The following is a 27,522-nucleotide window of genomic DNA, read 5'->3' on the forward strand; positions in this document are numbered from 1 at the left end:
CGATTTCTCCTGGAATCAAACCAAGGAGGCTCAGAGGATTTTTAAAGCCTCCCTCCCCTTTTCTTTTAGGGAAATAGAGGAAAAAGTTGACACTTGATCTCTTCTTTAAAATCACATAAAAGCAAACCAGTCTTCCCCAACCAAGTGGTTGGATTTAATTCCAAGGAACCGAGTTATGCCCTAAAATATGACTCTGTATTTAGGGTCTGTTTAGAAGACGCCCCCTTTCTCGGTACTGCCCCAGAGAGGCTGGGTTTAATGGGGGGGGGGGAATCTCTTCAGTGACAGTAGCCGCGGGAGGAGGAGGGGGGGAGAAAAGAACAAGAAGCAGTAGTTCTAGACACCATTGGCCGTGGAGACGCCATCTCGTTTAATTCCCCCAAGAGCGTCTATTTTTGCCCGGGCGAAGAACGTAAGAGAGCCTGCGAGCCCCTGACTGCTTCTCAGAAGCCATTCCACCCTCACATTCCTTAGAAGTGATTCCCGGTGGCGTCACAGCCGGCTTGTACCTCGGCTACGGAGCACTGGGCGCCTCACGCAGAAGCGGGTCCTAGCGGCACATTCCCGCTTCCTGTGGACTTCAGGGGATTATTCCTTATGCCTTTTAACGAGCCTCCTTTGTACCAAAAAAAAAAAAGCCTGGGCCGACCTTGAAATTTTTGCGCTTTTGCCTGATGAGCGACCAACAGAGCCATCCTGACCGGGTCTACTCAGACGCCTACTGAGTGGGACTGACCCCCCCCCCCCCCGAAAAGGGTTCTTGGGGTTACACTGTGTGGACTTCTACTTGGAAGTCGCACTTTTTCCAACGGGGCTTTAATCCCAGCCTAAGAAGCTCCCCCCTCCCCCCACACACACGTGAAGCTGGGGCGCTTTTTAACCCGAGGACAGGTCACATGTGAACAGAGCAGGTGCAGAACAGAAAGCAAAAGACCAGGAGAGCGAGACCTTCTGTGTCACGTGTGGAGAGGGTCTCCTAACTGAACTGGCCATTCGCATTTTAAAATGGCTGTCTTCTCATGGCCTCAACTTGGCCGTCACAGTCACCTGGTCCAGATCCAGAGGTGCTAGGGCCACGTGGGGAAATGTCCTGGGTAATGAAGTAACAAGCACACGAAAAGACCGTGGCGGTGGCGGGACGTGATGCAAGGGGGCTTGTTTGTGTGTGCCGCCCCCCGCCCGCCCGCCCGCCCGCCTGCATGAAGAGCCTTGCTCTCTTGGAAGCAGCCGGCAGCCGCCCAGGATCCAGTCGTCGGGTGGTTCAGGCTGCCCTTGTCAACCCCGCCGGGTTGCCAGGCGTCCCTGAGGAGGATTTCAAGGCCACGTCTCCTCTGGGTCTAAAAACAGAAGCCACCGGCGGCGGGAAAGAGGACTCTGGCAACTCCGTGAGGAGGATTTGACTGCCTCCCTCTCACCACCGAGGCATAAGAACAGTTTGGTTTTACCCGAGGGAGGCTCGGGGGGGGGGGGGAGGGAGCCGTGGGGGGAGTCAGGCAGCCTCGGTGTTGTGTCGTGGACGGGGTAACGCTCTTGCCCTCTCTCTCCCCTCACAACCGCCCTGTGAGGCGGGCCGGGCTAAGAGCGGAGAGACACGGCCACCCAGTCATTGGGCACGCTTCGCGGCAGCGCGAGGCACTGGCCCCGAGCTCCCCTTCCCGCGGTAGCGCTCCGCTTCTGCCTCCTCTTGAACGGCCCCTGCGTGGAAAAAGAAGAGCTCTTTCCCTGAGGAGAAAACCCCCCAAAGGCACCTTTTCGTCCCCCCCCCCCCCCCCCGTCGCCTTTCTGAGGCGTGGAGGACTGCGAGAAGGCTGCTGGCTTGCCTTGGGCTTTGGTGCGTGCGCTCGCTGCCGCCACCGCTGTGCTGCTCCAGTCTCCTTCCCCTCTCTGTGGGAAGGGATGGTTGAGTCCAGCAGCTGCGGCGGCGGCGGCGGCGGCGGCGGCGGCAGCCTCAGCAGCTTCTTCTGCTGCCGCTAGCCGCCTGTCAGCTTCAGGCTCTCCTGGCTGCCTCGTTTCCCTGCCCGTCCTCTTCGCCCTGCTGCTGCTGCTGCCGTGACGGGAGGAGCCGCTCTCCCTTGGCTGCCTCCTCGCGCGCTTTCTGGATGCCTGGCCGCGTCTCTTGGCCGGCCGGCGTGGGGCTTGTGCCCTGCCTCACAGGAGAGCCGCTGGCTGCGCTCTGACCGACCGGAGGCTCTTCTGCTGCTTCAGCCCCGCAGTGGCTCGCCGGCACTTGATGCTATGAGAAGAAGAGCTGAGGCAACCAGTCCTGCAGGAGGCGTCGGATGCTGCTGCGCCGCCGCCGCTGCCACTCGCGGCACCTGGAGCTGCCCTCGCCGCCGCCGCCGCCTTCTCCGCCGCGCGTTGCCCTCTGGTGATTCTTCGGCGCTGGCCTCAGTCCCTCCGGCGCTCGGGGCAAGGGCGGGAGCCGGCGCTCGCGGCTGAGAGGCGCCCCTGCCAGGGGCTTCCCTGTCGCCCCCACCTCAGCCAGCCCGTCTCTTCTTCGCGCTCGCCCGCTCGCCCTATGTGTGTGGAATAAACTGCAGACATGACTGCGTGGAGGCAATTCGAGGCTCTGCTGGTGGTGCTCTGCGCGGGGCTCCTCACTGCGGCTCAGGGTAAGCGCTGCCTTTTCGACCACGATAAGGAAAGCGAGAGAGGGGGAGAGAGGGCTTCCTTCCTTCTCTTGGGTTTTTTCCCCACACCAAGCTCGGGGAGAGGGGGGGGGGCTTTCCTGTGCCAGCCAGCTGCTTGCCTCAGGCGTGTATCTCCCCAACCCACACACAGGCACCCCATACCCACACACCTCACAGTGGTGCCTGATCAAAGCGGTGGCCAGGCATGAAGCTTCTATGGCTGTAGTGTGTGCGCTTTCTCTCCCTCTCTCTCACACGCTATGGTATGCTTTTGGACAGGCGGATAGCACCTGCCTCCCTCTCCGGGCTGGTGCTGCTGCTGGTTGCCTGGAGAGGGGACAGGGCTGACAACATAAAGAGCAGCGCTCAAACTGGACCAGGCTAGTTTGTGGAGCTGTTGCCCTCTCTAGACTTGGAAGGGATGGTATTTAAGCCAGAGATGCTCAAGACATCACAGTGATGCCAAGTTGCTCTCCTCTCCGTGCCTCCCTCCCCCAAACACTTACAAGCATTGAGCTCCCACTCCCCACCCCCACCTTCTGGTCTGCTGAGGAGTAGGTGGCTGTGATGTTCCCCATTTAGCTGGTGTCTACCTGTACTTTTGTTCTTTCCATAAGTTGCAGGGAGGGAGCCACGGAATGGGAGGAGAGATTGAGTCATCTTCCCTGTGGCATTCTCGCTTGAACAGAGGGGCAAAATGAAGCCCTTGGTACACAGCGGGAAAAACATGCAGTTGTGTTTCTGGAGTCTGCTCTTCCCTTTTCAGCACCTGTACTTGTTTGGCTGGGATTTTCTCCTTGAGACTGAGGTGGGGGGCAGCACTGGACAGTAGCACAACTTTGAGCAGCACAGTCCGTTTTGTCCCCAGAGACACCCAAGTCCTCCTAAGTCACTTAGTCTTTCATTAGTTGGGGCCTTTCTAAGTTGCCAAGAAGGGGATGTGTGTCTGTGTGCATGCATGCCTGTGTGAGCATTTGTGTTGTGGATAACCTGGTGACAGGGATGCTGCTGTTCCCTAATTCAGCACCTGCAGCTGTTTCAGACCTGTGTCTGTCTTGCTTCCCGTGAGGCTCTTTCATCTCCAGATGTGCGTATGTGTGTGTTTGTGTGTGTGAGAGAGAATGATCACCCTAGTTCGGGATATAAAAATAAAGATGCTTCTTCTCTTTGTCTTTTTCTGCTCTGGTTTTTAAGGAAAATGGTTTCATATTTGAAGAAATTAGGAAAAAACTTTACAAGTGAATTAAAATATTTGGAGCCTCCTTCTCTTATAACCTCTTTCCCCCCTTGCGTCACAGTGATAACATGGCAAGGTGATACAATCTATTTATAAACTGTACATCTGTGAAGCTTTCCCTCCTCCCCCCTTATTCTTTTCTTCTTAATCATTGTTGCTTTCTTTGAATTACTTTTGATCACTTTAACAGAGGCTAGGAGAAGGATAAGAGCAGCTGGGGCATAGTCCATTTCTGTTTTGCTGTTGAGTTGGGCCAAGCTTGACACAGTTTAGAGCAAAGAGCAAGTTGTGTTCCTTGGTTCATACACTTAAAGGATCCTCCCTACAGCCTCATCCCTGGAGCTCCTGCAGGTGATAAAGTAATGGACTCCCCTGGATTCTGTGCTGTCTCTGATCTCATTTTACTCACTTTGAATAAAGAACAGAGGGACAGAAACATCTGACACATTTAGATATGGTGCTGAAAGGGCAGCTCCTATAAAAATGAGGCTTGCCCTTGGAGGTACGTAAGCCGTGGTGTGCTTCCCCCCCCCCCATCTTGCTGCAGCCAGAAAATCTTTCAGTATCGTTTTGTGGCCCAAGGTTCTTGCACTCTCATCACCCCTTGTCCCCTCTCTCCTCTTCCGATAATGTCCAGTTATCTGGGAGATACCTTTTGCATTCCCATCTGCTAATCCTTGATCCTTTCCAATTAGCCAAGGTTTTGTTTCCCAGTGGTGCTTGTGGTGCTGTTGCTTAGTAATCCTGACATGTGTGTGATTTTTCATCCTTCCTCCCCCACTGCCTCTGGATTGGGTGGTGTTGAGGATACCAAAAAGCAACACCAGTCTGAATCCCCTGGCAAATCAGATCCTGTACATTGGGCTGTTCACAGCTGCTTGTGCCCAGGAGCGTTGCCAGCTTGGGGGAAAGAGCTGGCGTTGGAGGGTTGGGAGACCCATTTGCCAGAAGTGGACAAACAATGGTAATCAAATGGGCTCATCCAATGGCATCCAGGCAAATAATATCCTCTGAGGCCAGGGACAGGAGAGGGTGGAAACAGGATAAGTTACAATCAATACTACCATTGTCTCAGTTTCAGCTGAGGACTTAGACTTCTGACTCATTTATTAAGCAGAGCATTGCTGTGTATTTTCGACATTTGTTATTCTAGCATTTTCTTTTTAAGGCAGATAAATGTTGGTATTTTTTTTAAAGGCTGATTCATCATGCTTATGTAGAAACGATCAAAAATGTTTGGGTAGTATGTAAAGGAGCTTAGACCAGTACTGTTGCTGTAGGTGATTACAAGGGCTATGATGAATTTAGTCATGCATCACCTTAGTGTGGAGGGGGAAAAATGGGCTTCAGTCTAAGCAGGGGCTTGGTGCCAAACAACAGGTAAAAGGATTTTTTTTTTTAAGAAGGCTGTGACGTTTGATGCTTTTTCCTTACCCTTTTATATTCCCAAGCAGTAAGTCAGAGGCATCTATATTTAGCAAAATATAAACCTATGGTTGAAATTAAGCGTACAGCTTAAAAGAGAAAGTGACTGGAAAAATAAGCATCACCTAGTAACAGAGCAGCTTCAGTTTCTGGAGCACATAAAATCTTAATTAACAGATCCCAGCAACTCTTTATTTTAACTGTTCTGTGGAGAGGAATTAATTTGCTTTTTTATTGACAGAGATTCTAGGCTGAACGATTCAAAGTACAGCATTTCTGTGGAGGTGTGTCTGTATACTGTATGTAACATTCCCTTTGTATTTCACAATCAAAAATACGTTTCTCGCCGATATTTCATCAGTCTATAAGGTATATGCAACAAAACCCATAACATTTTCCTATAACTGTATATGATTTTCACAAGTACATTGTTTTCAGTGGACTTAGAGGTTGATTTATGACCCCTTTTTATTTCTGAAACCCTCCCACCCAAAAACACATAAGAATTCATGCTGAGGCTGTCTACCTTCCAAAACCCCTTTTTAAAACCTAGACATTATACAAATACATTTAAACCTGCATGCATTATTTGGAAATAAGTTTTGTGGTAATTAGAAAGATTTACTTCTGAGTAAACTTGGAGTAGCATGTTATGAAACCTACACAGTCAGTTAAAATAGGAAATCCCTTCCGCATACTTCATGGTCACAATTCCCTGAATTTCAGTTCCTCACGACTTCCCGTCTACCTTCCCATTCAGCAGTGGGAATCCAGTGTTTCATCTCTCTATTGTATGGGGGGGGGGGAGGTGTAACTAAATGCAGAAATTTTCATCTGTCATGGTAGTCTGGTATAGTACAAGCAACATGGAATGAATGTTGCTTTATTTCCAGAACTTAATGGAGGATTTGGTATGTTAAAAAAAAGCCCACTTCAAAGTACCATAAGACTTCTAAACACAGTGTACAAGTTGTTTTGGAATATTTGAATGGGCTTTATTGTGTTTCCCTTGTTGCTTATAAGTTGTTAAGGAAGGGGAGTGATTTTGAGGATCCCACCTTTTTTCATAAAAAAGACAAGCTGAACACCTATATCACATTCCTGCACAGTTGGGGGAATCTTCACTCAACAATTGCTTGCCCGCCTTCCATTTGTACTTTCAGGAAAAAGCACTCGGCCACCACAGTTATTGTTCCAGGTTCTGGTTCAGGGAGAAACCCCACTCAGTCACTGAACAATTTTGGTTGCTATCTTAATTATCAATTCTTATCCACAATCCCCTCCCACCCTCCAAAAAAACAGTACTGGCACATTTCTTATAAATTAACATTAACTGGATTATTTACGTAATGTTTCAAGGGTCCCTTTAGGCTCATGCAATGGTTTATACATACCCATTGTGCCTTTTGACTTTTCATATACAAGAAGCAAGTCATTATCTCTTAAAAGAGAGTCATTTTTGAAAGAATTCCTTCCTCTCTTCCTCACCCTTCATCCTGTCACGCTTCCATCAACTGTTCTAGCCAGTGTGTTTCTTGGTAACTCTGCTGTCCTCATCCCATTGTTTCCAGGTGGTTCAGAGGAAGAATGCTTGTCTCTGTCTGACCAGGTGCAGAGGAAAATTTAGTCATCTCTTTATCCAGTTTTAAGAATGCTTAGGCAGGCCATAAAGCACAGAATATGTATAAAGTTGCTTAAACAACCCAGTCACTTTCTGAGAACTGTGAACTAATAATAGTCGCAGAAAAGAAAAATTATGCTTTCTTTGAAGATTTTTATACATGTCCTAGTTTCCCTTTCATTTTTACAGATCCCAAGATCTAAGATACACTTTTACAGCTGAAGGGGGAAAAATGTGTTGCCATCTTCTGTGTAGTTTTCTATGGCCTCATTTTAAACTGAGTACTACTGACTCAGTGACTGTGTTAGATGATCTTGCCAGTGTGTTCGTCTATTCTGCAGGTTATGTTTTTTCCCCATTAATTTAAAAAAGGTTTGCTTTGAATTATTTAAACTGATTCATTAGCAAATTGTTTGGAATAGAAACATTAAGCTTTCCAAAGCAAATTGTGAAATAAAGTAGAGGTAGGACTACTTCACAAAATTGTCTATATATGCATATGGTCTAGGATAGATCCTGATACACATATAGCTGTGATGTTGTGATTAAGTGGTTTGTTTACATCACTGTGGAAGGCATCGCCTCTGCTCCTGCTATATACCTCAGCATCTCAAATGAGAAACAACCTTGTTAGTCTCATATGAGATGGCTCCCAGGAATACTACAGGAGTTTCACTGGACTGAGCAATTTTCAACTGACTGTGCATCACCCTGGGTTATAGGGGAAAGGGGTTCTAAGACCTCTTAGTAAGAATCATGATGTAGCCATATTCTCCAAATAAGTAGATGCTTATCTGAATATTCCTTCTTCCCTCTATATCCCCATCCAAACTTGTCAGAATTCAAGTAAATGGAACAAGTTTGTCATATTATGCTGGCTAATTTAGATGCATTCCTGATGACATTTACCTGGGAGTAAGCCCCATTGAACAAAACTGTATACATTGTTAGACCTACCAGTTTGGTGTAGTGAAGTGGTTAGGATCATTGTCCATGGGGTTGCACTGGGTCACACACGACTTTGCACCTAACAACAAGTGGTTAGGAATGTGGACTTCTAATATGGCGAGCCAGGTTCGATTCTGCACTCCCCCACATGCAGCCAGCTGGGTGACCTTGGACTCCCCACAGCACTGATAAAGCTGTTCTGACCGAGCAGTGATATCAGAGCTCCCTCAGCCTCACTCACCTCACAGGGTGTCTGTTGTGGGGAAAGGAAAAGGAAGGTGACTGTAAGCGGCTTTGAGACCCCTTCGGATAGAGAAAAGCGGCCTATAAGAACCAACTCTCCTTCTTCTTCTTCTATAACATGTGCACAGTTTGTGTATGCAAATACACAACAGATAGAGTGTATTTAAAGAAACTATCTCTGCCTAAGTGTAATTCTTTTGACAAGAAGGGTATTTACTTGAAAAAGTCTTAGGTTCCCTTGCTGTACTAAAATTCCCAGGATTATTTGGGAAAGGTTACCTCAATTAAAGTAAGATAAAACCCATCTGAGTGTATCATATGGGTACAAACATATGCTTCACCATGTTGGTTAAAGTTTTTTTAATTTTCATGTGTGTCAATCACCCTGGTCCTCTCCTTTCTGCCATCATTCCGCTCTAGAGTTCTGCAGGGTGTCAGTATGCCATTGGCATTGTGCCAAAGAATAGGTGCTGTGTTCTCAACAGATTACCATTCTAATTTATTTTTAATGCTGACATAGGTTTGGCTTATGAATCTCACACACACAAAAGTGCTGTTAACTTTTTGACTCACCACATAAAATACTGTAAGAAACCTTTTCCTATATGGCAAAGACCATTTACAAATAAAGAAAGTAAAATACAAATGGTTATTAGACTTTGAGCCAGATCAGATGTTTTTTTTTTTTTTTTATGTTGACTGATTCCCCCTGTAACCACATTGCAGTGGTGGAGGGTTTCTCTTTTTAAATGATGTTGATTGCTCCTCTTTAGAGCAGTATTCCAGATCAGCTGGTGGGAGAACTTACCAGTAGAAAGAAGGCTGAGGCCACATAGCCAGTATAACACAGAATCATCATATCAGTGGCTTCCTGGTGACACTATGGTATTTGGGCAAAACTGGTATGGTAATAGCTAATTTCACCATCATTTTTGTCCACATACCATAGTGTGATACAATATGCTGGCATGATGACAGCACTTCCTGCTTGATGCTGGAAATATGGCCCAGGCGGTCTTTGTATTGATAAGTCCTCCATCCCCTGCTGGCTACTCTAGACCCTTTAAAAATGTTTAATAAAGTTTGGCCCTTTGTGATGATTGATGGGGTAGAAATGGGTTCTTCTTGTATTTACCTTCTTTACACAGGATACCATCTGAGAATGGCCTAAGATACTTATTTTTTTTCCTATCTGATAAACTGCATGTCTTTATGACTGAATATTTTAAACAAGCCTATTTTATGTTATACTACTATCAGCAAGTTTCAGAGAAATCTAAATGAAAAAAGAAGCAGGCAAACACTGATTCAGGCTGTAACAGCTTAAGATCTTATTATTTTAAAGAGCGCCTTTTATGCACCCTCTTCTTGCTGCTATCACTTTGTCAAAATAATTACTAGTACAACAACAATGAAAGGTTTCCTACTATGCTTATTGCCTACTCATATATACGGGTAGGAAGGCTCCATGCACTGGATTTTAATTGTTTCTAAAGTAACAGTGAGGCTCTTTTTCTTAAGTGACAGTCTAGAAAAATATGCAACAAATGGGAAGCTTCATTTTTCTGTTCTTTTTTGCGTCTTGATTTGCCAAAATCCCAAAGCCACTATTGAATATATAGATTGAATGGAAAGCACTCAACAAAGCCCGTGCAGTCCAAAGTATCATTGGTCTAGAAAGAAAGGAAAGCAACAGGACAGTTCCTCTGTATGAGTATCTGTTCCTCCTTTTATTTAATTCTTTTTAAAAAATCAGTTTCTATACAAACTTACAAATGCCATTAATGTTGGTAAGTACAGTAGTGGGCGAAATTTTCAGTGTGAAATATAATTATCTTTTGTATCTGGAGAACAGTCAAGACTAAATTACAAATACTTGGTACAAACAGACATTGCTCTCTTTTAAAAAATCTTGCTGCTATTTTAACTTTGTTGTTTTTGTTTATTATATTCTACATGTTAAAATGAATATGTATTTCAGTATTGCTTTTATCCGTTTTGTAAGCTGAGTTTTGGAGAAACAGACATAACTAGCCTTTTTTCTCCCCTTTAGCATAACACTCCATCCTATAGGGCCAGGCCTTTTCAGTCCTGGCCCCTACCTGGTGGAATGAGCTCCAGGAAGAGCTGAGGGCCCTACAGGAGCTTTCGGCATTCCACAGGGCCTGTAAGACAGAGTTCTTCCGCCAGGTATATGGTTGAGGCCAATGTGCTAAGAAAGATCTTGGCCACCCCCTCACTTTCTGGGTTATATTTATGGCAGACGAATGGTCAGCAATCCCTCCTTTGCCCCTATGGTAGTTAGTGGGCTAGGCTTTGTTTGTTGTACTTCCGTTGCCTTGGACATTTGGTGTATGCTCTGGTGATTTTATGTGGTTTGAGTAGTTTTTACATAGAGGTAGTTTTATCGGAGGGGTTGTGTATTTTTATGTATGTTTTAACCTGCCACGAGCCTTGTGGGAGTGGCGGGCTAGAACTCAAAACACTACTACTACTACTAATAATAATAATAATAACAACAACAACCATAATAAAGACTGGGAACTGAGCATCCTAAGTAGGCCAGATTCGTTTGAGATTTTCAAAGCTTTGAAGCTAAACAGAGTTGGCCATGAGTACTACCTCTGCTCATCTCTTGCCATAAATGTGACGTGACAGTACTTTAATATTATATTATTACTGAGCAATAAGTATGGACAAAGTAGTTGGATTAGTTCTCTAGTGCAATATTGACCTACCAAAGAGACGTTTATCAGTCATCTGCAAACTCTTCATAGAGTAACATAGCTTCTTTCTGTGAGTAACAAGGTTTATTTTGTGCGTGCTAGAATGGCCAACCTCCTGATGATACCTAGAGAACTGGAATTACAGGTGATCTTTGGACTACAGATCTTAGTTCACCTGAAGAAAATGTCCACTTTGGAGGGTGGATTATATGGTGTTGCATCGTGGCTGAGCTCCCTCCTTTCTCCAGACTCTCCCTTCCTTGGGTTCTTCTACCAGATCTCCAGGAATTTCCCAAGTGGAGCTGGTAACATTTGTATATAGATTTTAATAGGTTATTTTCTGGATTGAGAAAAAAAAAATTTATCACACCAAGTCACTTATCGCTTCTTCCAACTGGAGGCCATATTCAGTTTTAAGAACAGAACTAGACTGTCTATCTCATATTTATAATTATTACTCAGAAAGCCTCTTGACTAATTCCAAAGTTGCAGTAATAATATGTGGCTGGAGAAGTTTAGGATGACAGTGTTATATTAACTTCCCTGATCTGGATAGCCCAGGCAAGCATGATCTCATAAGGTCTCAGAAGCTAAGCAGGCTAGTATTTGGATGGAAGACCTCCAAGGAACACTAGCATCATGACACAGAGGCAGACAATAGCAAAACCACCTTTGAAGGTCTATTACCTGTCTGCCAGACAATTCTAGGATCTGTTGGCTATACTACAAACATGTCATATGACAGATAAATCAATCTGTGTAATTTCAGTTTTTCTTGAATGTGTACTGAAGAGATTTTACCCCTGCACTTATAAATTAAAAGTCACAAAAAGAAAAAGGACCTCAATGGATTATTAGTAGTATAGTCCTAAACAGAGTCCCATTGTTCTTAGTCTGTTGAAGTCAATACAAAGTGTAACTTTGTTAAGGAGTGTGCAATGTAACTGACTAAACAACACCTGTTCCTATCAGTGGAGAGTGGGAGGAGGTTGGTTCATCCATGTGCATCAGGAGTCATGCTATTGTACTTCAGGAATTATTATACCTCTACCTAACTTGTCAGTGCAGAAAGAAAATTAGATAACTGTTATCAACAGCTTTTAATGAAAATTAATGGTGAAACGTCACAGAGTTGAATATTATTTTGGTAAATTATACTTTGTAATCTAAAAAAACATATATGTGGTGAGATCTTAATAATGTTTTCTGCTGACAGAATAAACTTACATCAGTGGAAACGGGTAGGAGGCAGGTTTTCCAGTTCTCCTCCAGCTGCTACATATTTTTCACCTTCCACTACAGACCCACCATACCCATGCTGTTCCTGGGAGATCCATTTGGGAGGGCATAACAAGCTGCAGCTGGACCATTTACAAAGGGCTGCCATGAGTCACCAGAGCCCTCTGAACAAAGGTTCCCTTTCGGTCCCCCTGGAACATTTAAAGATCCCCAAAATCAAGAAATTAGAAAGTGGCAGTGATAAAAAGAAAATGATATAATGATATAATTCCCATTGAATTCACTGAGATTTACTTCTCATTCATAACCTCACTCAGCACTGCAAAACAGAGAGAAAGAGAGGGGGGGAATTCATCAATAATTAAGGGGGGAAACCTCTCTAGGAATCAGATTCTGTAACATTAATTCTTTAACTGGAAAAGATAGCAAGTGTTTGCTATAATTTTAAATCAAGCAGAAGGTGAAACATGGTTATTTTTGATTCTTAGAGAGTATTCTAGCTGTCACTGAAGCCCTGAGATTAAAGCTATCAACTTAACACCAAGAGGCACCATGTCAGCTGTTTCTGTGTTTCACTTGAGAGCAAAATGAGACAGTGGATGGCCTAGCTTCTTGAGTCTCCAGAATCCCCTGGTTCCTGGCAACATTGCACCTCTTTCTCCCTGCTCTCAGTGGTCATGCCTATGAAAATGTTATTCTGCTCACACTAGATAAATGGTTTAAATGAAATTTGGAAGCAATGCTGAACATTATTGTCATTTTATACAAAGTAATTGTGAACTTTTTCTTCATTTGGCTAGCAGTTTAATTGCTATTGACTGAAAAATTGTAAATATCACCACTGTGGTTTTTATTGTAGCACTGCTCCAGTCCAGAGAAATTATTCTTGCTTAGGTTTTCCTTGATAAACTGCAATCTCATCTGGATAGATTCAAATGGGTAGCCGCGTTGGTCTGAAGTAGCACAATAAAATCAGAGTCCAGTAGCACCTTGAAGACCAAGAAAGATTTATTCAGGGCATGAACTTGCACTCGAAAGCTCATGCCCTGAATAAAACTTTGTTGATCTTAAAGGTGCTAGTGGACTCTGATTTTATTGTGCAATCTCATCTGTGTTAAGACAATGATCATGTTCAATGAGGGAGTACAGTGTGCTATGAGTGGGAGAGCTGCCTATGGTTCCACACAGCACAGTAGGCCAAAGAGAGCATCCAATGGAACAGGGAAAACAACAGTTGTGACAGTTTGTAGACAACTGCAGCCAGAAATACTAAAGAATATTAAGGCTCATCTAGCGATGATCGTAGTTGTTGACCTACTGTAGTCCAAAATGTGCAACTGAATGTACTCATGAAAATGCATGCAAGCAGGAGCAGGGTGTGCAATAGGGCATGCTTAGGCTACTGCCCCCAATATCACCAAGATATGGAGAGGGTGCTAAGCCAGCTTTCCTGCACCATTGGCTGAATCCCCAAGGCCTTGGAGCAACAGTCATGCTACATCACTGGATTCTCAGAGCTTTCCACCTGGTTCCCAGAGTTGTGACTGCACCATAGTAAGCAGCAGCTCCAAGTGCTATACTGATACTTTAGTTGGGGCTTTTCCCCGTCACTGGGAGCAGTAGGGGCCATGGCAAAGAGCAGCCCTAAGTGTTATGCCTACAGCTGAGAAGTGGTCAGCCAGGACCTGTTTGCGTGGCTTGCATACCCGTCTTCTGCCCCCTGATGGAAGAAAAGAAGGCACATACCGGACCTGCACGCACTAGTGTCCATTCATAGATGCTGTCCACCTGCAGGGCTCGTGGCGTGTGTTAGTGGGGAGGAGATGCCTGGTTCCCTGCTCACGTAGGGCATCAAAGACCCTTATGCTAGCCCTGAATGCAAATACTTTGGTCCGACTAGAGAATTTTGGATAAATAGCCTTATTATCTTGTACTGTTTAACTTTCTGGTTTCTTATAGCTTAAAGAGGCCACCAGTGTTTGAAAAAAACAAACCATTTTTCATTTTTCAGAATGGACAATTTGTTTCTATACAGATTGAGATGAGTAGCTGTGTTTGTCTGTCTGTAGCAGTAGACAAGAGCAAGACTCCAGTGGCACCTGAAAGACGAAGAAGAAGAAGAAGAGTTGGTTCTTATATGCCGCTTTTCCCTACCCGAAGGAGGCACAAAGCGGCTTCCAGTCGCCTTCCCTTTCCTCTCCCCACAACAGACACCCTGTGGGGTGGGTGAGGCTGAGAGAGCCCTGATATCACTGCCCAGTCAGAACAGTTTTATCAGTGCCGTGGCGAGCCCAAGGTCACCCAGCTGGTTGCATGTGGGGGAGCGCAGAATCGAACCTGGCATGCCAGATTAGAAGTCCGCACTCCTAACCACTACACCAAACAGGCTCTAACAAAATTTGTGGCAAGATACAAGCTTTTGCAGAGCTACCATGAATGGACACTGATGCATATGCATCTGATAGTTGCTTTCTCTCCCTCTATCATTGGGCAGGACAGAGGAATGCAAGTTCATACCCTACAACAAATTTTCTTATTGTTTAAGGGGCTACTGGGCTCTTGCTTGAAATAAAACTGGCTATGCCTGTGCCTTTTTCGGGAGATTAAAAAAAAACATGTTGCTTAGAAATTTAATTTTCTTAAATTTCTGGTTGTGTGTTAAGGCTTAAGAGAGCTGCATGTATGTTGGCCAACCACCAGCTTCAGAAATGTTTGTGGCAGTCCCTACAGAATGTTTTCTCCAGTCTCGGAATGAGCTTGTCTTAAAATAAGGCACACAATAAATATCTTATTAGATTTCAAAAGCCTAAACTAGAGGATCTTGTAAGTGGGAAAGAACAGCTTTTATTCTTGGTGTGTCCTGAACTTTCTTATAGAATCATAGAGTTGGAAGGGCCATGCAGGCTATCTAGTCCAAATCCTGATTTAATGCACAATCAGCCTAAAATATCTTTGTCAAGCCAGACAGGCTTTTGGTGTAGTAGGGGGTATCATGGCTTATTCACATTTAGAATTTTCTAGTGCCTTTAAGCAACTGCTCACTTTTTAAAAAGTGGTCTTTATTTGCGCATCTGTTGTTTGGGAAATGAAGTAGAGTGAAATACTGTACATACTAGCATATAAACTGACCTGCATATAAACCGAGGCACCCAATTTTACCACAAAATCTGGGCAAACATATTGGCTTGCATATAAGCCGAGGGTGGGAAATGCTCTATCATCACAGGCTTTCGCATCCAGCCTCCCCCCCCAACAAATACAGAAAAGTCAAGAGGATGAATAGCTGCTGGTTTTTGTACCCCGCTTTTCACTAACCAAAGGAGTCTCAAAGTGGCTTACAATTGCCTTCCCTTCCTCTTTTGATGCCAGACACCCTGAGTGAGCTCTGACAGAATTGCTCTGTGAGAACAGCTCTGGCAGGAAAACCAAACAGAGTCCCCTAGGCCAGCAAACCAGAGCAGAACAATAGTACCCGAAGTTGGCAACCTACTACAACAAGTACAACAGCTACCAAACTAGGAGAATGGACAACTCTAACTACAACTGCAGCGCCCCCCCCCCAGAAAAAAACACTGAAATGAAGAACTGTAAAGCTGAACACTGAAAGAAAGAACTGTAAAAATCAACTTTTAAAAGAAACACAACCCCAAGAAGGAAAGACAAACAATGCTGCCCCTCAGATAAAAGAAGAAGCACTAGGAGAAAGAAACAGTAAATCCCAAAGCACCCCCGAAACCCACCCCACCCACAGAAACCAAAAGAATAGTTTGGAAGAAGTGATTAAGAAGAGGAAGAAGTGAAGGCAAAAGGGAAAAAAAGATCCCTCAGTCAAACCATTGACGTCCTACAAGCTGCCAGATCAAAAGTATATAGAGTATATGGTTCTAATATATTTGGTATATTGTATTAGTATCATTAAATAATACATTTGGCAACTCTAAGAAGTCTATAGGTTGAGTTTGACCTGTTTCCGCTGAGGATGACTGGAGCATTTTGCAAAACAGAATGGTAATAGTGGCACTGGAATTTACTTGACACACTATTTTATGATGACCTTCCTTAAAACCCTTTGCTAACCTGCAGGAAAATATTTTATGAAACCACACAAAAACTATCCAGTCTATCTGAGTACGTATAGTGAATGGAACCTGCCAGCCCATTATTAAATAAATCCGTATTAGGAAGCACTTGCAGCAAGGTGTAATATTGATTTTGGAACCATGGTATGTAAATTGGATTTTCCGAGAGTGGAGTTTTAGGCACTGTGAACCTAATCTAAAATCCACACAACCCAATGGAACATTTGCCTTGTCTTTAATGGGTTTTAGACCCTTCGTTGCATCCATTTATCTAGGAAGAAAATTCATGTTAAAAATCAAATGTCTGCCCATGCCAAACACTGATGCTTACAGCATATCAAATTAATATTTGATTTTATGGAAATAGGAATAAAACTTCCTGCATATTTAGAGCTACTGTAAAGGGAAGCTGTTGACCAACTTGAAATGTATCATTCTCTCTTTGGCGTTCACTGGCATTTGATTTGTTTGCTTTTGAAGAGAGATTAACCTTTAATTGCTTTCTTTAGTAACATTTAGTAAACAGGATGATAGAATAGAGACGATCTATGCAAACAGGAAAGATTTCCTCAACTCAGGTTGCTATGGAAACTGATTTCCCCCCTGTCAACTCTTGAGAGACTTGGGTCTCCCCCCGCCTTAAAGTAAGGCTGCACTGAATATTTTGGCATTTAAGAATTATTTACAACGAACACTAAAAGATGATTTGCCCATATGTGGTCCCTAAAGCACTAATCATGAAAACCTTTCAGTGAAAAGTTAAGTGCCCTAAAACAGGCTTCTCATTCAAACTCAGAACAACTCTGAAACAGAGAACACATGCCTGAATTTTACAGAGCAACAAATGAAGACCCATTCTGTATATCTAACTGCACCTACTACCACCATTTGCTTGTTGTTCAAAGCAATTTACCAAATGAAACATTTCAAAAATGACAAGATCTGAGCCCTTGATGTGTGGTAAAGAATGGCTTCAGTTTTGGATTTAAATTATGTGGTACTAAAAAATTAATAAGAATAATGGCACTAATCATAAGTAATAGTTACCGTAGGATTGACAGGCAAATTTACAAGTGTAGTTTTGATCTCCATGACAATAATTTATCTTGCCACTTTCTGTTTTCAGGGAATTACACTATTGAAGGATTATAGAACAAAGGACAGCTGATTATTTTATTTTTTCTATAGCTTATTTACAAAGTTACTCTGGTGAAATGTTATTGTCAAAAGAAAATAGAAAGGGCTATCTTGTCTGAATATGTAAATAACTATGCCAGGTACTTCATACCTGAGAGTACAATAGAGCAAGCTAACTGAATTTCCCTTTTAAAATTCCTTATCACACTTTACCGTTTGAAAATATAGGTTGAAGATTTTAAAGTAGGTTCTAAAATAAACTGTGATTTTTATTATAATTATATGTTTGTTATTAATGTAAAACAAATGGGTTGTAAAGAAGAAAAAGAGGTAAAGGCTTTTGCATTCATTTGAGACACACAACTGAAAGAATCTGGGAGTAGAAAAGTCCAGAAAAGCAGCCCTATTAGTCAGTGACATGCAAACAACAAAGAATATTATGGCAGTTTAAAAACTAAAAATCTATGGCTGCATAAGCTTTTGTCAGCCAGATGCCACAGTTCTTACATCTAATGAAATGGGTTAATAAAAACTTATGATACAAGAATTTTTTCCTTAATGTGCCACAAATCTCCTAGTTGCTTGAACACTTAAAACGATGGTCATGGAGAAATAATGAACTAGAACTCTTTCTGGATCCCTCCCCCCCAAATAAAAAAACTTCCCTCCACATGGTGAAGTCTCAGTATTTTTGGAAACCATTGTAAAGTCCATCGGCAGTCTTATTTAACAGATGGAAAATTCTCACTGAGGTACAGCAACTATCCAAAACCTATCAGAGAATTTCAGGAAAAAAAATTTAGGATAATTTTATTTTTGTGGATAATCAGCAGGCATCCTTCTCCTTTTCTTGTATTTTCTTTGTCTTCTGAAAACAGAAACTAAGGAAGTGTATTTGCTATTAAAAGTTTCTTAGGGATAGTATCAAAGCTGATGCTGATTGTTAACAATTGTCCTTCCCGGTGATCACAATGGAAGATGAATATCCTACCTGTTCTGTATTTAAATACAGAATGTTAATAGGACATTTAATTCTCACAAAGCTCATATGTATGTTTTGAGAAGGGAAACATGGGTCAGAAAGGAGCAGAACTATTGGTTTGAGGCACTTTCTAATCGGGAATGCAGGGCTTGTGCTGAAAATAGAAGCTCTGGCATAATTTCCTTTTCCCTGAGGAGGGTCAAAGTACGTGATGTATGTGATATGAGTTGGGTCATGGATGCCCTACCTGAATTGTCTTGGATGAATACGTGGAGCACACGGAAAAGCTGAACAGATCCTCTTGTGGACATTTTTACTGGCAAAAAGCGTGCAGGATGGGCATGGCACCCATCCTCAAAAACAGCCTTCCCAAGCCCAAAGGAGGAATAGAGTTGAGTTCTCTATATCATACATGTGACTGCAAATCAGTTATGGCACTTGATCTGACTTATATCATATATTTTAGCTTTTCTCCTCCTCCATATTGCTTTGTTCATTGAGAAAAGTAATGGAAAACAGTAGTTTTAGTGGGATATAGGTGCAACTGTATCAAGTTGCTTTTTAATGATACTATGTATTTCAAATGCATAAAGTGCAAGACACTACACAAAAATAATTTTTATGTATTCATAACTATAAGTACATCAAGAATGGGGGTTGCATTATTTTATTAATGATCATGTTTTCATTGTTAACAAATGGGAAATAATTTTAGAAATTCTGCTTGTTAAACTGAAACTGAAGTGAGCATACCTAAGCAAAATCCCAGAAAAAAATTAAATGAGGAAAATATGCTCAATTTTATGATTATTTCAAAGACTTGATTCTATTTATCCACTTCACAGCATTTCCACAATATATTACAAAGCTGTTTCATACAGAACATCCTTGCTGAGAAGGGGGTGGGGGAGGAATAAGAAAAGTAAGCTGCTTAATAGCTGCAGCTGAGTAGATGCAGCTGCATTGCCAAGGATCACTCTAACATCTACTTTGCTCTTGCTTGTGTTTCCAGAAATTTCCCCTTGATTTTGACTGTATAAACCAAATCTAAGCATGCAAAAAAGCATTAATGTATGGATGGTAGCTGTGGATCTGTAGAAAGATTAACACCTGGCCAGAAGAAAACACTTGCAGACTACTGTTCTTTTGTGCATTTAACAGTAGCCAGAGCTGCAGAAAAGGCAAAGCTTTTGGTTGCAAGCAAGAATTATTTGCGGAACAGCTGTTTTAAATCAAACTTGCTCATTTTCTATTAAGTAATTCTTATATTTGCATTCATTACTTTCCTGCTGTTCAAAATAAGCAGCATTTTGTATAGTTTTAAGTCTGCCGGCAGTGACATTGAGCATGACAGTTGACCAGGAAGCTGTTTTGATGTTTCTGTGACTCTCTCTACGTGGGCCTGCCCTTGTCCTTGACCTGGAAATTGCAGCTGGTGCAAAATGCAGCTGCTAGGATCTTCACAGGAACACCTTGGAGGGCCCACATCCATCTGGTGCTGAGGCAGCTGCATTGGTTACCAGTTGACACCTGAATCCGGTTTAAGGTTTTGGTATTAACCTTTAAGGCCTTTTGTGGTCTGGGATCCACATACTTCAAGGACCGCCTTTTGCCGTATGCCCCCGCATGGTTTTACTCTCTATGAGTTCAAATTTGTTGGTCATACCTGGCCCCCAGGAGGCGTGTCTGACCTCAACTAGGGCCAAGGCTTTTTTGGTCCTGGCCCCCACCTGGTGGAATGAGCTCCCAGAAGAGCTACGGGCCCTGCGGGAGCTTCCAGCATTCCACAGGGCCTGCAAGACAGAGCTCTTCTGCCAGGTTTATGGTTGAGGCTGGTGTGCTAAGGACGAGCTACGGGACCCCCCCCCCTCTTGGGTTATTCGGACAGCAGCTGGGTGCTGTTGATCCCCCTTTTCTTCCTCCTCTAGGAAATTGTATTAGGGGTATGGGCTGAGAAGAGTTATATTGAGATTCCACTGCATCTTATGCATTTTATTTTTGACTGTAATTTTTGGTTTTGTTTTGAGGGGAAGTTTTATCGGGGCTTTTATGCACAGCTTGTAACCCACCAGGAGCCTTACTGGGAGTAAGAAATTAGATGATGATGATGATGATGATGATGATGATACACTGGCTTACTTGTGTTACATATGAGACATGTGCAAATCAAGCAGTGTCTCAAACCATCCACTTATAATTAGAGTGTGTGGGCTTTTTTGAGTTTGTGTAGTTGGAAGACTTCATCATGTAAGTGCAAGGTCAGAACTTAAACATTAGTAGTTGGTAGCCAGGGAGACAAAACAAACAACTCTGGACTATTCGAGAGAAGCTCTGAAGCCGACCTCCCACCCTAGCAGGATTAAAACACCCAAGTAAAGTTAATACATTTTCTGTTAAAAGTATTGGGCAGAAGGATGGAGGAGGCAGAGTTGGCAGACTTTGCAAAGAAGAGCCAAGCACCTGGCTGCTTAAAAAAATAAAATAGTGTTATTAAAAAGAAAAACAACTATGTATAGAAAGAGGAGTGATAGAGAGCCCTATCTAACTTGTCTGCAGTTATTCTGTCTGATGTGAAGATAAATGTGGTCAGAGGAGCAGGATGTCTCCAAAGAGCAAAACAGGCCACCAGAGGAGATTATTTGAAAAAAACATCAGGAAAATCCACCTCTTCTGATGTAGGAATTCCACCTCTTCTGATGTAGGATTCATACACACTACAGATCTTGTATATTCCAACATCGCTTTTCAAGAGCTAGTGTGCAAAGTCCTTCAGGTTTATCTTATTATGTAAAGTCTTCTGCATCCTGCTACCTGCTTCCCTGGATGCAGGCCTGGGAATGTCCATATTTGGGTCTCAATCAGAGCTCTACTATGCTTTTCTGTAGTATTCTTCCATTCTTTGGCTTGCTTGTTGGGCATCTGTTCTGTGTCTTCCCATGTAAAGGTTCTTCCATAGCTGCTGATTTAGTTAAATAGAAGAGCCTTCTATGTAGTACTCCCTTATTTTCTCTAATTGACCTTCTGACTTCAGCTTCAGCATCCCCTTCTGGTTCTTGTGGTTCTGCTGGTACTTCATCTGCAAAATCCACGGTGCTCAGTTGCCCTGTTTCTGGTTACTGTATTCTGTTTGTTTTCCCATCAGTGTGGATTCTTTGATTTCTACCTTTTCTGTTTTAAAGAACTTTAATTTCAGTTCTCAGATTAAGAATCCTGCATCATTTACCTCCTACGGCATATCGCTCAGTTTTCGTATCCATCTTGTTTTGTTTCTCCTTGGGAGTCAAGGCCTTTAGCCCAAACAGCTTTATGTGGTTCATACTTGGTTTGTGTCCATACTATAGTTTATACATCATAATTTTGGCACCTTTGGTGGGTAATCGGTTTTGTAGGTAGGCAGCAGTGTTAATTGCTCCTCACCAGTATTTTTCAGGGGTCTGCTTCTAGGAGCGTGCATCTGTACATCTTAGTTAAGGACTGATTCTTTCTGCTATGTCATTCTATTCTGAAGAGTATGATTTGTTGTGTTTTCTGGAAAAAGTTGCTTGGTAGTCTCTGAAGGAGGTTGGGAAGAAAACCATGTAACTTGAAGGAAGTAAATTTGTAAAGAAAATCTGGAGATGTGCCCATGTAAAGCAGAACCTCCAGCCAGCATTAAAAGAGCAAAAGGCTGGAGAGGGGTTTATTTCTTGTCTTTTAACTCCCAAGTCTACAGCCAGAGAAAGCCAGGGGAAGAGCAAGTGGAGCACGAGGTTGCTTGTTTCTTTTCCTGAGCTTGGGTGTGGGAAGGAGGGAGGGGATTGGAGGCAGCAGCTTCCTAGACAACAAGGAGGGGGAAATAAATCCAAGAGGAAAATCTCTGCTGAGAGAAGAGAGGAGTGCAGTCACATTAAAACATCTCAAAATCAGAGCGAAAATAAGTCTTGTGAGGGAAGTCTTGCAACTGGGAACCAGGCAGTCTTTGAACTGACGCCCTCACCAATCAGCAACAGATTGCTTTGCTACGTCAGTGTTGGAGGAGGAGCCAGGGAGAAAGTTAATCCAGCAAAACACAGAACATCTGCACATAATACTGGGGGCTCTAAAAGTGACTTCCTCAAATATAGTGGCATGTCCACTCCTGGATATTGCGGGGGAAAGGTAGGGTCACTGTGGATCAGTCATAGACATTGCAGAGGGAAAATTTAAAATTTAAAGTGCTAAATATCAGAATGGAAATGGAATAATGTGTAAATAACTATCTTTAATTCAGGGTCACTGGGGATAAAAAACTCAGTGCAGATTCACCCTGAGACTCCTTAGAGAAAAGTGAGTGCTTAAAAAGCCTCTTCTTTTGGTGATGTTTCAGCATTCATCTTGAATATATTTTTATCTGTATATCAATTGTTTAAATATTTCTTCTTCTTCTGCTGGTGCTACTACTACTACTACTACTACTGTTACTACTACTAAATGGTTGACATATTGATTAAATATTACTAATAATAATTACAATTCATTAAGAAGTGATTCCTAGTTATGCACATAATCTCGACCAGAATCCTACTTCTCATAGTAACACATCAGATGGCCATAGGGAAACAAAAATCAAGATAAGAAAACAACATATCTTCAATGTTTTGGTTCCAACAATAGGTACTCAGTAGCACACTATTTTTATCCTGACTTTACTTTTTCACCAATACTTCAGCAATTCCATTGCTGGAATAAATGTTATTTCAGATGCCATAAATAACACATTCTCCTGGACCTTTCATATAATTTCAAGTTGTCATAAAATTGAGATCAAGAAGAAGAACATTTGGTTCTTATATGCTGCTATTCTCTACCAGAAAGAGTTTCAAAGCAATTTACAATTACCTTCCGTTTCCTCTCCCCACAACAGACACCCTGTGAGGTGAGTAAGGGCTGGCTTTTCCATGTAGCACATGTAGCATGTACCACAGGCCCCATGTAATGTCTCCCTCCCCAATGGACCAGGACCGTAGCCACTTCCTCATTTTCACCATTTAAGGACACTTCGAGTGACTCCGCTGTGAGGGTGGCCTCCACCCCCAGTCTTGCCGATCCTGCTGCTACTGTATTCGGCTAGAGCGCCACAGAGCCTTAAACTGGCTCTGGTGCTATGGGCCCTGCAAATCTTTAAACAACTCCTGCGGTCGATGGCTGAGAGAGCCCTGATATTCCTGCCTGGCCAGAACAGCTCTATCAGTACTGTGAGGAGCCCAAGGTCACCCAATTGGCTGCATGTAGGGAGGAGTGGCACATCAAACTCGGCTCCCCAGATTAGAAGTCCATGCTCCTAACTAAGCTTGTGTGATTCGGCTGCTTAGGCCGCGTGGTTGCGCCCACTGTCACACCGCTGACGGCACTGCGGCGTGGCGCTGGCTACGCCCGGAAGCAACAGCTGCTAAAGCAGCCGAATCGCACAAGCCTACTCCTAACCACTGCACCAAGCTGGCTGTCGTTACTAAAGATACTCCTTTAAAAATCTACATTTCTTCAAAAATGGCCATTTGGGCTTATTTCATTGTCTGCTGTGTCTCACTTTCAGTTTCTCATTCTAGTCTCAGCTATTTTTTATTCTTATTTCCTGCGTTTCTGTGAATATTAACAATTTTACATTGTATCATCAGAAAGGCCACAACACATACCATGTTTATTTCATGAGAGTTTGTTAAAGGACAGTGGGGAAAAGAATACCTACACATTCTCAAGGCTGAGAATATTCTGATATACTCAGAATAATGGCACTTCTAAGAAAAGAATACAAAAGAGCGCAAAATAAAATTTTAAGTATTCTACAAATAAAACTCAAGGAATGTGGGTTGGATGTAAATGTGTTCTTCTGCCATTATATTTGCACTGAAAACACTGGAATGATGCTTCCATTGGTCTTTCTAGTGAGACTAGGGCCCCCTGACCCTCACCCTAAGAGCAGAATTTTACTGTGCTTAGGGGCTTATAGGGGAACTTTCACTCCCTTTTCAGAACTCTGCATCTAGATCGATGTTTCAAAGAAAATATGTATACACCAATATTAATGCATGACTGTGTGAGGACTTGTTTGTACTTTAGCTATACAATTCACTTGTCTGTGAAAGTGAATCTACTCCTTTCATTGTCACTGCTTAAAATGTCACATTCAGCTCAATCGTAATAAAGATTAAAATCTGATCCCATTCAACTGAGTTTATTCATAGAATAGAATCACAGAATCATACAGTTGGAAGGGTCGTACAGACCATCTAGTCCATCCCCCTGCTTAATGAAGGATCAGCCTAAATCTTCCATGTTAAACCCAGCTGCTGTTTGAAGACTGCCAGTGTCAGGGAGCTCACCCCACCTCCTTAGGTAGCCTATTTCACTGCTAAACTACTCTGATGGTGATTTCCTCCAAGTGCTTGTCATTTGATAGACTTTAACATCCAGTGGATGTTTTCAGTTGAATCCAGAAGTTGAGGTTTTGTGTTTTTCAAAACTGCTCATAGCAGTTCAGAACTGCTTATAGAAACTTTTCCTAGCCTCTTTCCCACCCGGTTCAGCTGGGTTCTGGCTAGAAGTTGCTATTCAATGTGGAAGTTTCTTTTTGCCTCCAGTACTAAGTCCCAATCAAGGGATGAAATAGATTAGAATTTGTGCCAGCACCTTTTGAATTGCGGACATGTAGAATCAGATGACATCTGAGCCCTGACCATATAAATATGTAACTGACAATACAAACATTCTTCTTCGACTTGCTCATAGTATTGTTCTGTAGTTCCTAGAGCAGGGGTAGTCCTTATGTCCAAGGACTACAATTCCCATGAGCCCCTGCCAGCATTTGCCAGCAGGGGCTCATGGGAATTGTAGACCATGGACATCTGGAGGACCACAGGTTGACTACCCCTGTCCTAGAGGATAAAGGCCTTTTTGGAAGCTGGTGGCATGTGGTGGGTGCCAACGAGTGAGAAGGGATCGCATGAAGGTTAAGAAAAATTGAGTACCTGGGTTGCTAATGTTTGAGAACTGCTGTTATAAAGATTATATTTAATATTGAATATTATATACCTTATTACACACAGTAATGATTGTTATAATACTAAGCCAGGCTTTCTCAACCAGGATGTCCTGAAACTCTGGGGTTTCTTGATGGCCCTGGAAGGGTTTCCTGAATGGATTGAATTAATTTTTAATATATTTTAAGAATTTGTTAAACATTTACTTGGTGATGTGACCATATAGGGTAATGTCAACACCCCATCCCAAAATAGCCAGTGATCAGCCCAGAGGGGGGATGATGGGAGGGGCCCCAGGTGGGTGTATACACAGCTATGCTTCCCAACCATATTCTGCATGATTGAGCCATTTCTGGGTTTTCTTGAAGGTTGTGGTAAAGAACACTTGGGTACCTACTAAGTGGTTGTTTATTTCTCTTACCCATCCCATCCCCAAATGCTGAGTGAACAAATAAGGCAGAAATGCCAGATAGTTTAAACTGCTTTAGTTATAGAACTATTATTTCTTCTACAGATTTCTGATAAATGTTATACTTCGGCTTACCAAAGAAAGGAATTCATAAGTTAAAAGTTTATTCAAAGGGAAATTTCTAAAGGAATTAGTGATTACTTGTAGTAGGTTGATTACATTTTATACAATTTTCAACAGAAAGTGAGGTAAACAAAATTGTCATAACCTAGTACTGTTTTATACAATAACCTTAAATCTGTAGACTTGCAGAGTTCCTGAAATGGAAACTGCAAAAAAAAAAAAACTTTTGTCATTAAGAGAATGGTACTATTTCTGTGTGTGTGTTTAAATGATTTAAATAGTTCATGTCTGTCCGTGTAGTTTTAAAAGTGGACTCCTAAGCAAAGTGTATATTTCTTAGCAATTTGACATCAGTGGACTTTAAAGGATGTAACTTGGTTTAAGATTGCTCTGTAAATTACTTAAATCAGTGGTCCCCAACCTTTTTCCGGCTAGGGACCGGCAGGGCAACTGTCCTGCCTGCGCAGCGCGCATGCGCGGCGCGACCCTGATTCCCGCTCCCTCCCTCCCCGCAGTAAGAAGCTTCCCAGGTCGCAAGCTTGCCGCCCGGGGAAGTTTTTTACTGCGGCGGGGGGGGCGGCACCGGGCTGCGGACCGCAGGTTGGGGACCACTGACTTAAATTATAGAGTTACTAGAAAATAAGCCCGCTGTAGAAGAAATACAGCGGGCCCTAGCAGAGGGGGAGAACAGACTGGGGAAGGAAGAAGATGAAAGGAGGAAGGGGGGAAAGAAAAAAGGCAAGGGGTGGTTGAAGGGATGGGTAGAAGGGAGAAAGAAATTAAAGGAGAGAGACAGGAAGGAGATGGAGAAATAGAGGAAGTCAGGAAGTAAGAAGGAAGAAAGGAAGGCAGGCAGAGAGGAAGGTGAAAGGGGAGGGGACAGGGGGGTGAGGGTTGGGGGGAATCGCGGAGGGGCGAATCAGGAGGGGGAGGAAAGGGGGGGTAGAGAGGAGTGTGTGCATGGACGTGTGGGTTGCGGGAGAGGAAGTCAGGAAGTAAGAAGGAAGAAAGGAAGGCAGGCAGAGAGCTAGGTGAAAGGGGAGGGGCCAGGGGAGTGTGAAGGTTGGGGGGAATCACGGGGGCGAATGGGGAGGGGGCAAGGGAAGAGGGGGGTAGAGAGGAGTGTGTGCCTGGATGTGTGGGGTAAGGGGTGGCAGAGCACGGTGGGTGGGTGGCTGTGTGTGTGCGTGTGTGTGTGTGAGTGTCTGTGGGGTGGGGAAGCGGCAGCAGGGTGATGGGGGGACAGGGTTTTTTGTGTGTGTATGTGCATACTCATTTTACTGACCTCGGAAGGCTGAGTCAACCTTGAGCTGGCTGCTGGGATTGAACTCTCAGTCTCATGGGCAGAGCTTTCAGACTGCATGTCTGCTGCCTTACCACTCTGCAACACAAGAGGCTCTACATATGATTTAAAAAGGTAAAGGTAATGGTAAAGGTATCTCCTGTGTAAGCACCGAGTCATGTCTGACCCTTGGGGTGACGCTCTCTAGCGTTTTCATGGCAGACTCAATACGGGGTGGTATGCCAGTGCCTTCCCCAGTCATTACCGTTTACCCCCAGCAAGCTGGGTACTCATTTTACCGACCTTGGAAGGATGGAAGGCTGAGTCAACCTTGAGCCGGCTGCTGGGATCAAACTCCCAGCCTCATGGGCAGAGCTTTCAGACTGCATGTCTGCTGCCTTACCACTCTGCGCAACAAGAGGCTCTTATGATTAGCCACATGATTA

The 27,522-nt window shown here is 43.3% G+C and overlaps 1 protein-coding gene across 2 annotated transcripts in view; it reads left to right on the forward strand.

Moving 5' to 3' along the window:
- The first annotated feature begins 1,891 nt into the window (after positions 1 to 1,891).
- CSMD1 (CUB and Sushi multiple domains 1) overlaps positions 1,892 to 27,522 on the forward strand; it is a 1,334,105-nt gene continuing 1,308,474 nt past the window's right edge. For both annotated transcript variants that reach the window (XM_077309265.1, XM_077309276.1), the window contains exon 1: positions 1,892 to 2,612. In XM_077309265.1, coding sequence (XP_077165380.1) covers positions 2,543 to 2,612 — 70 coding nt within the window. In that variant the 5' untranslated portion in view covers positions 1,892 to 2,542. The remainder of the gene's footprint in view (positions 2,613 to 27,522) is intronic.

This window comes from Paroedura picta, chromosome 1 (assembly GCF_049243985.1).
Source record: "Paroedura picta isolate Pp20150507F chromosome 1, Ppicta_v3.0, whole genome shotgun sequence".
Classification (NCBI taxonomy): Eukaryota; Metazoa; Chordata; class Lepidosauria; order Squamata; family Gekkonidae; genus Paroedura; species Paroedura picta.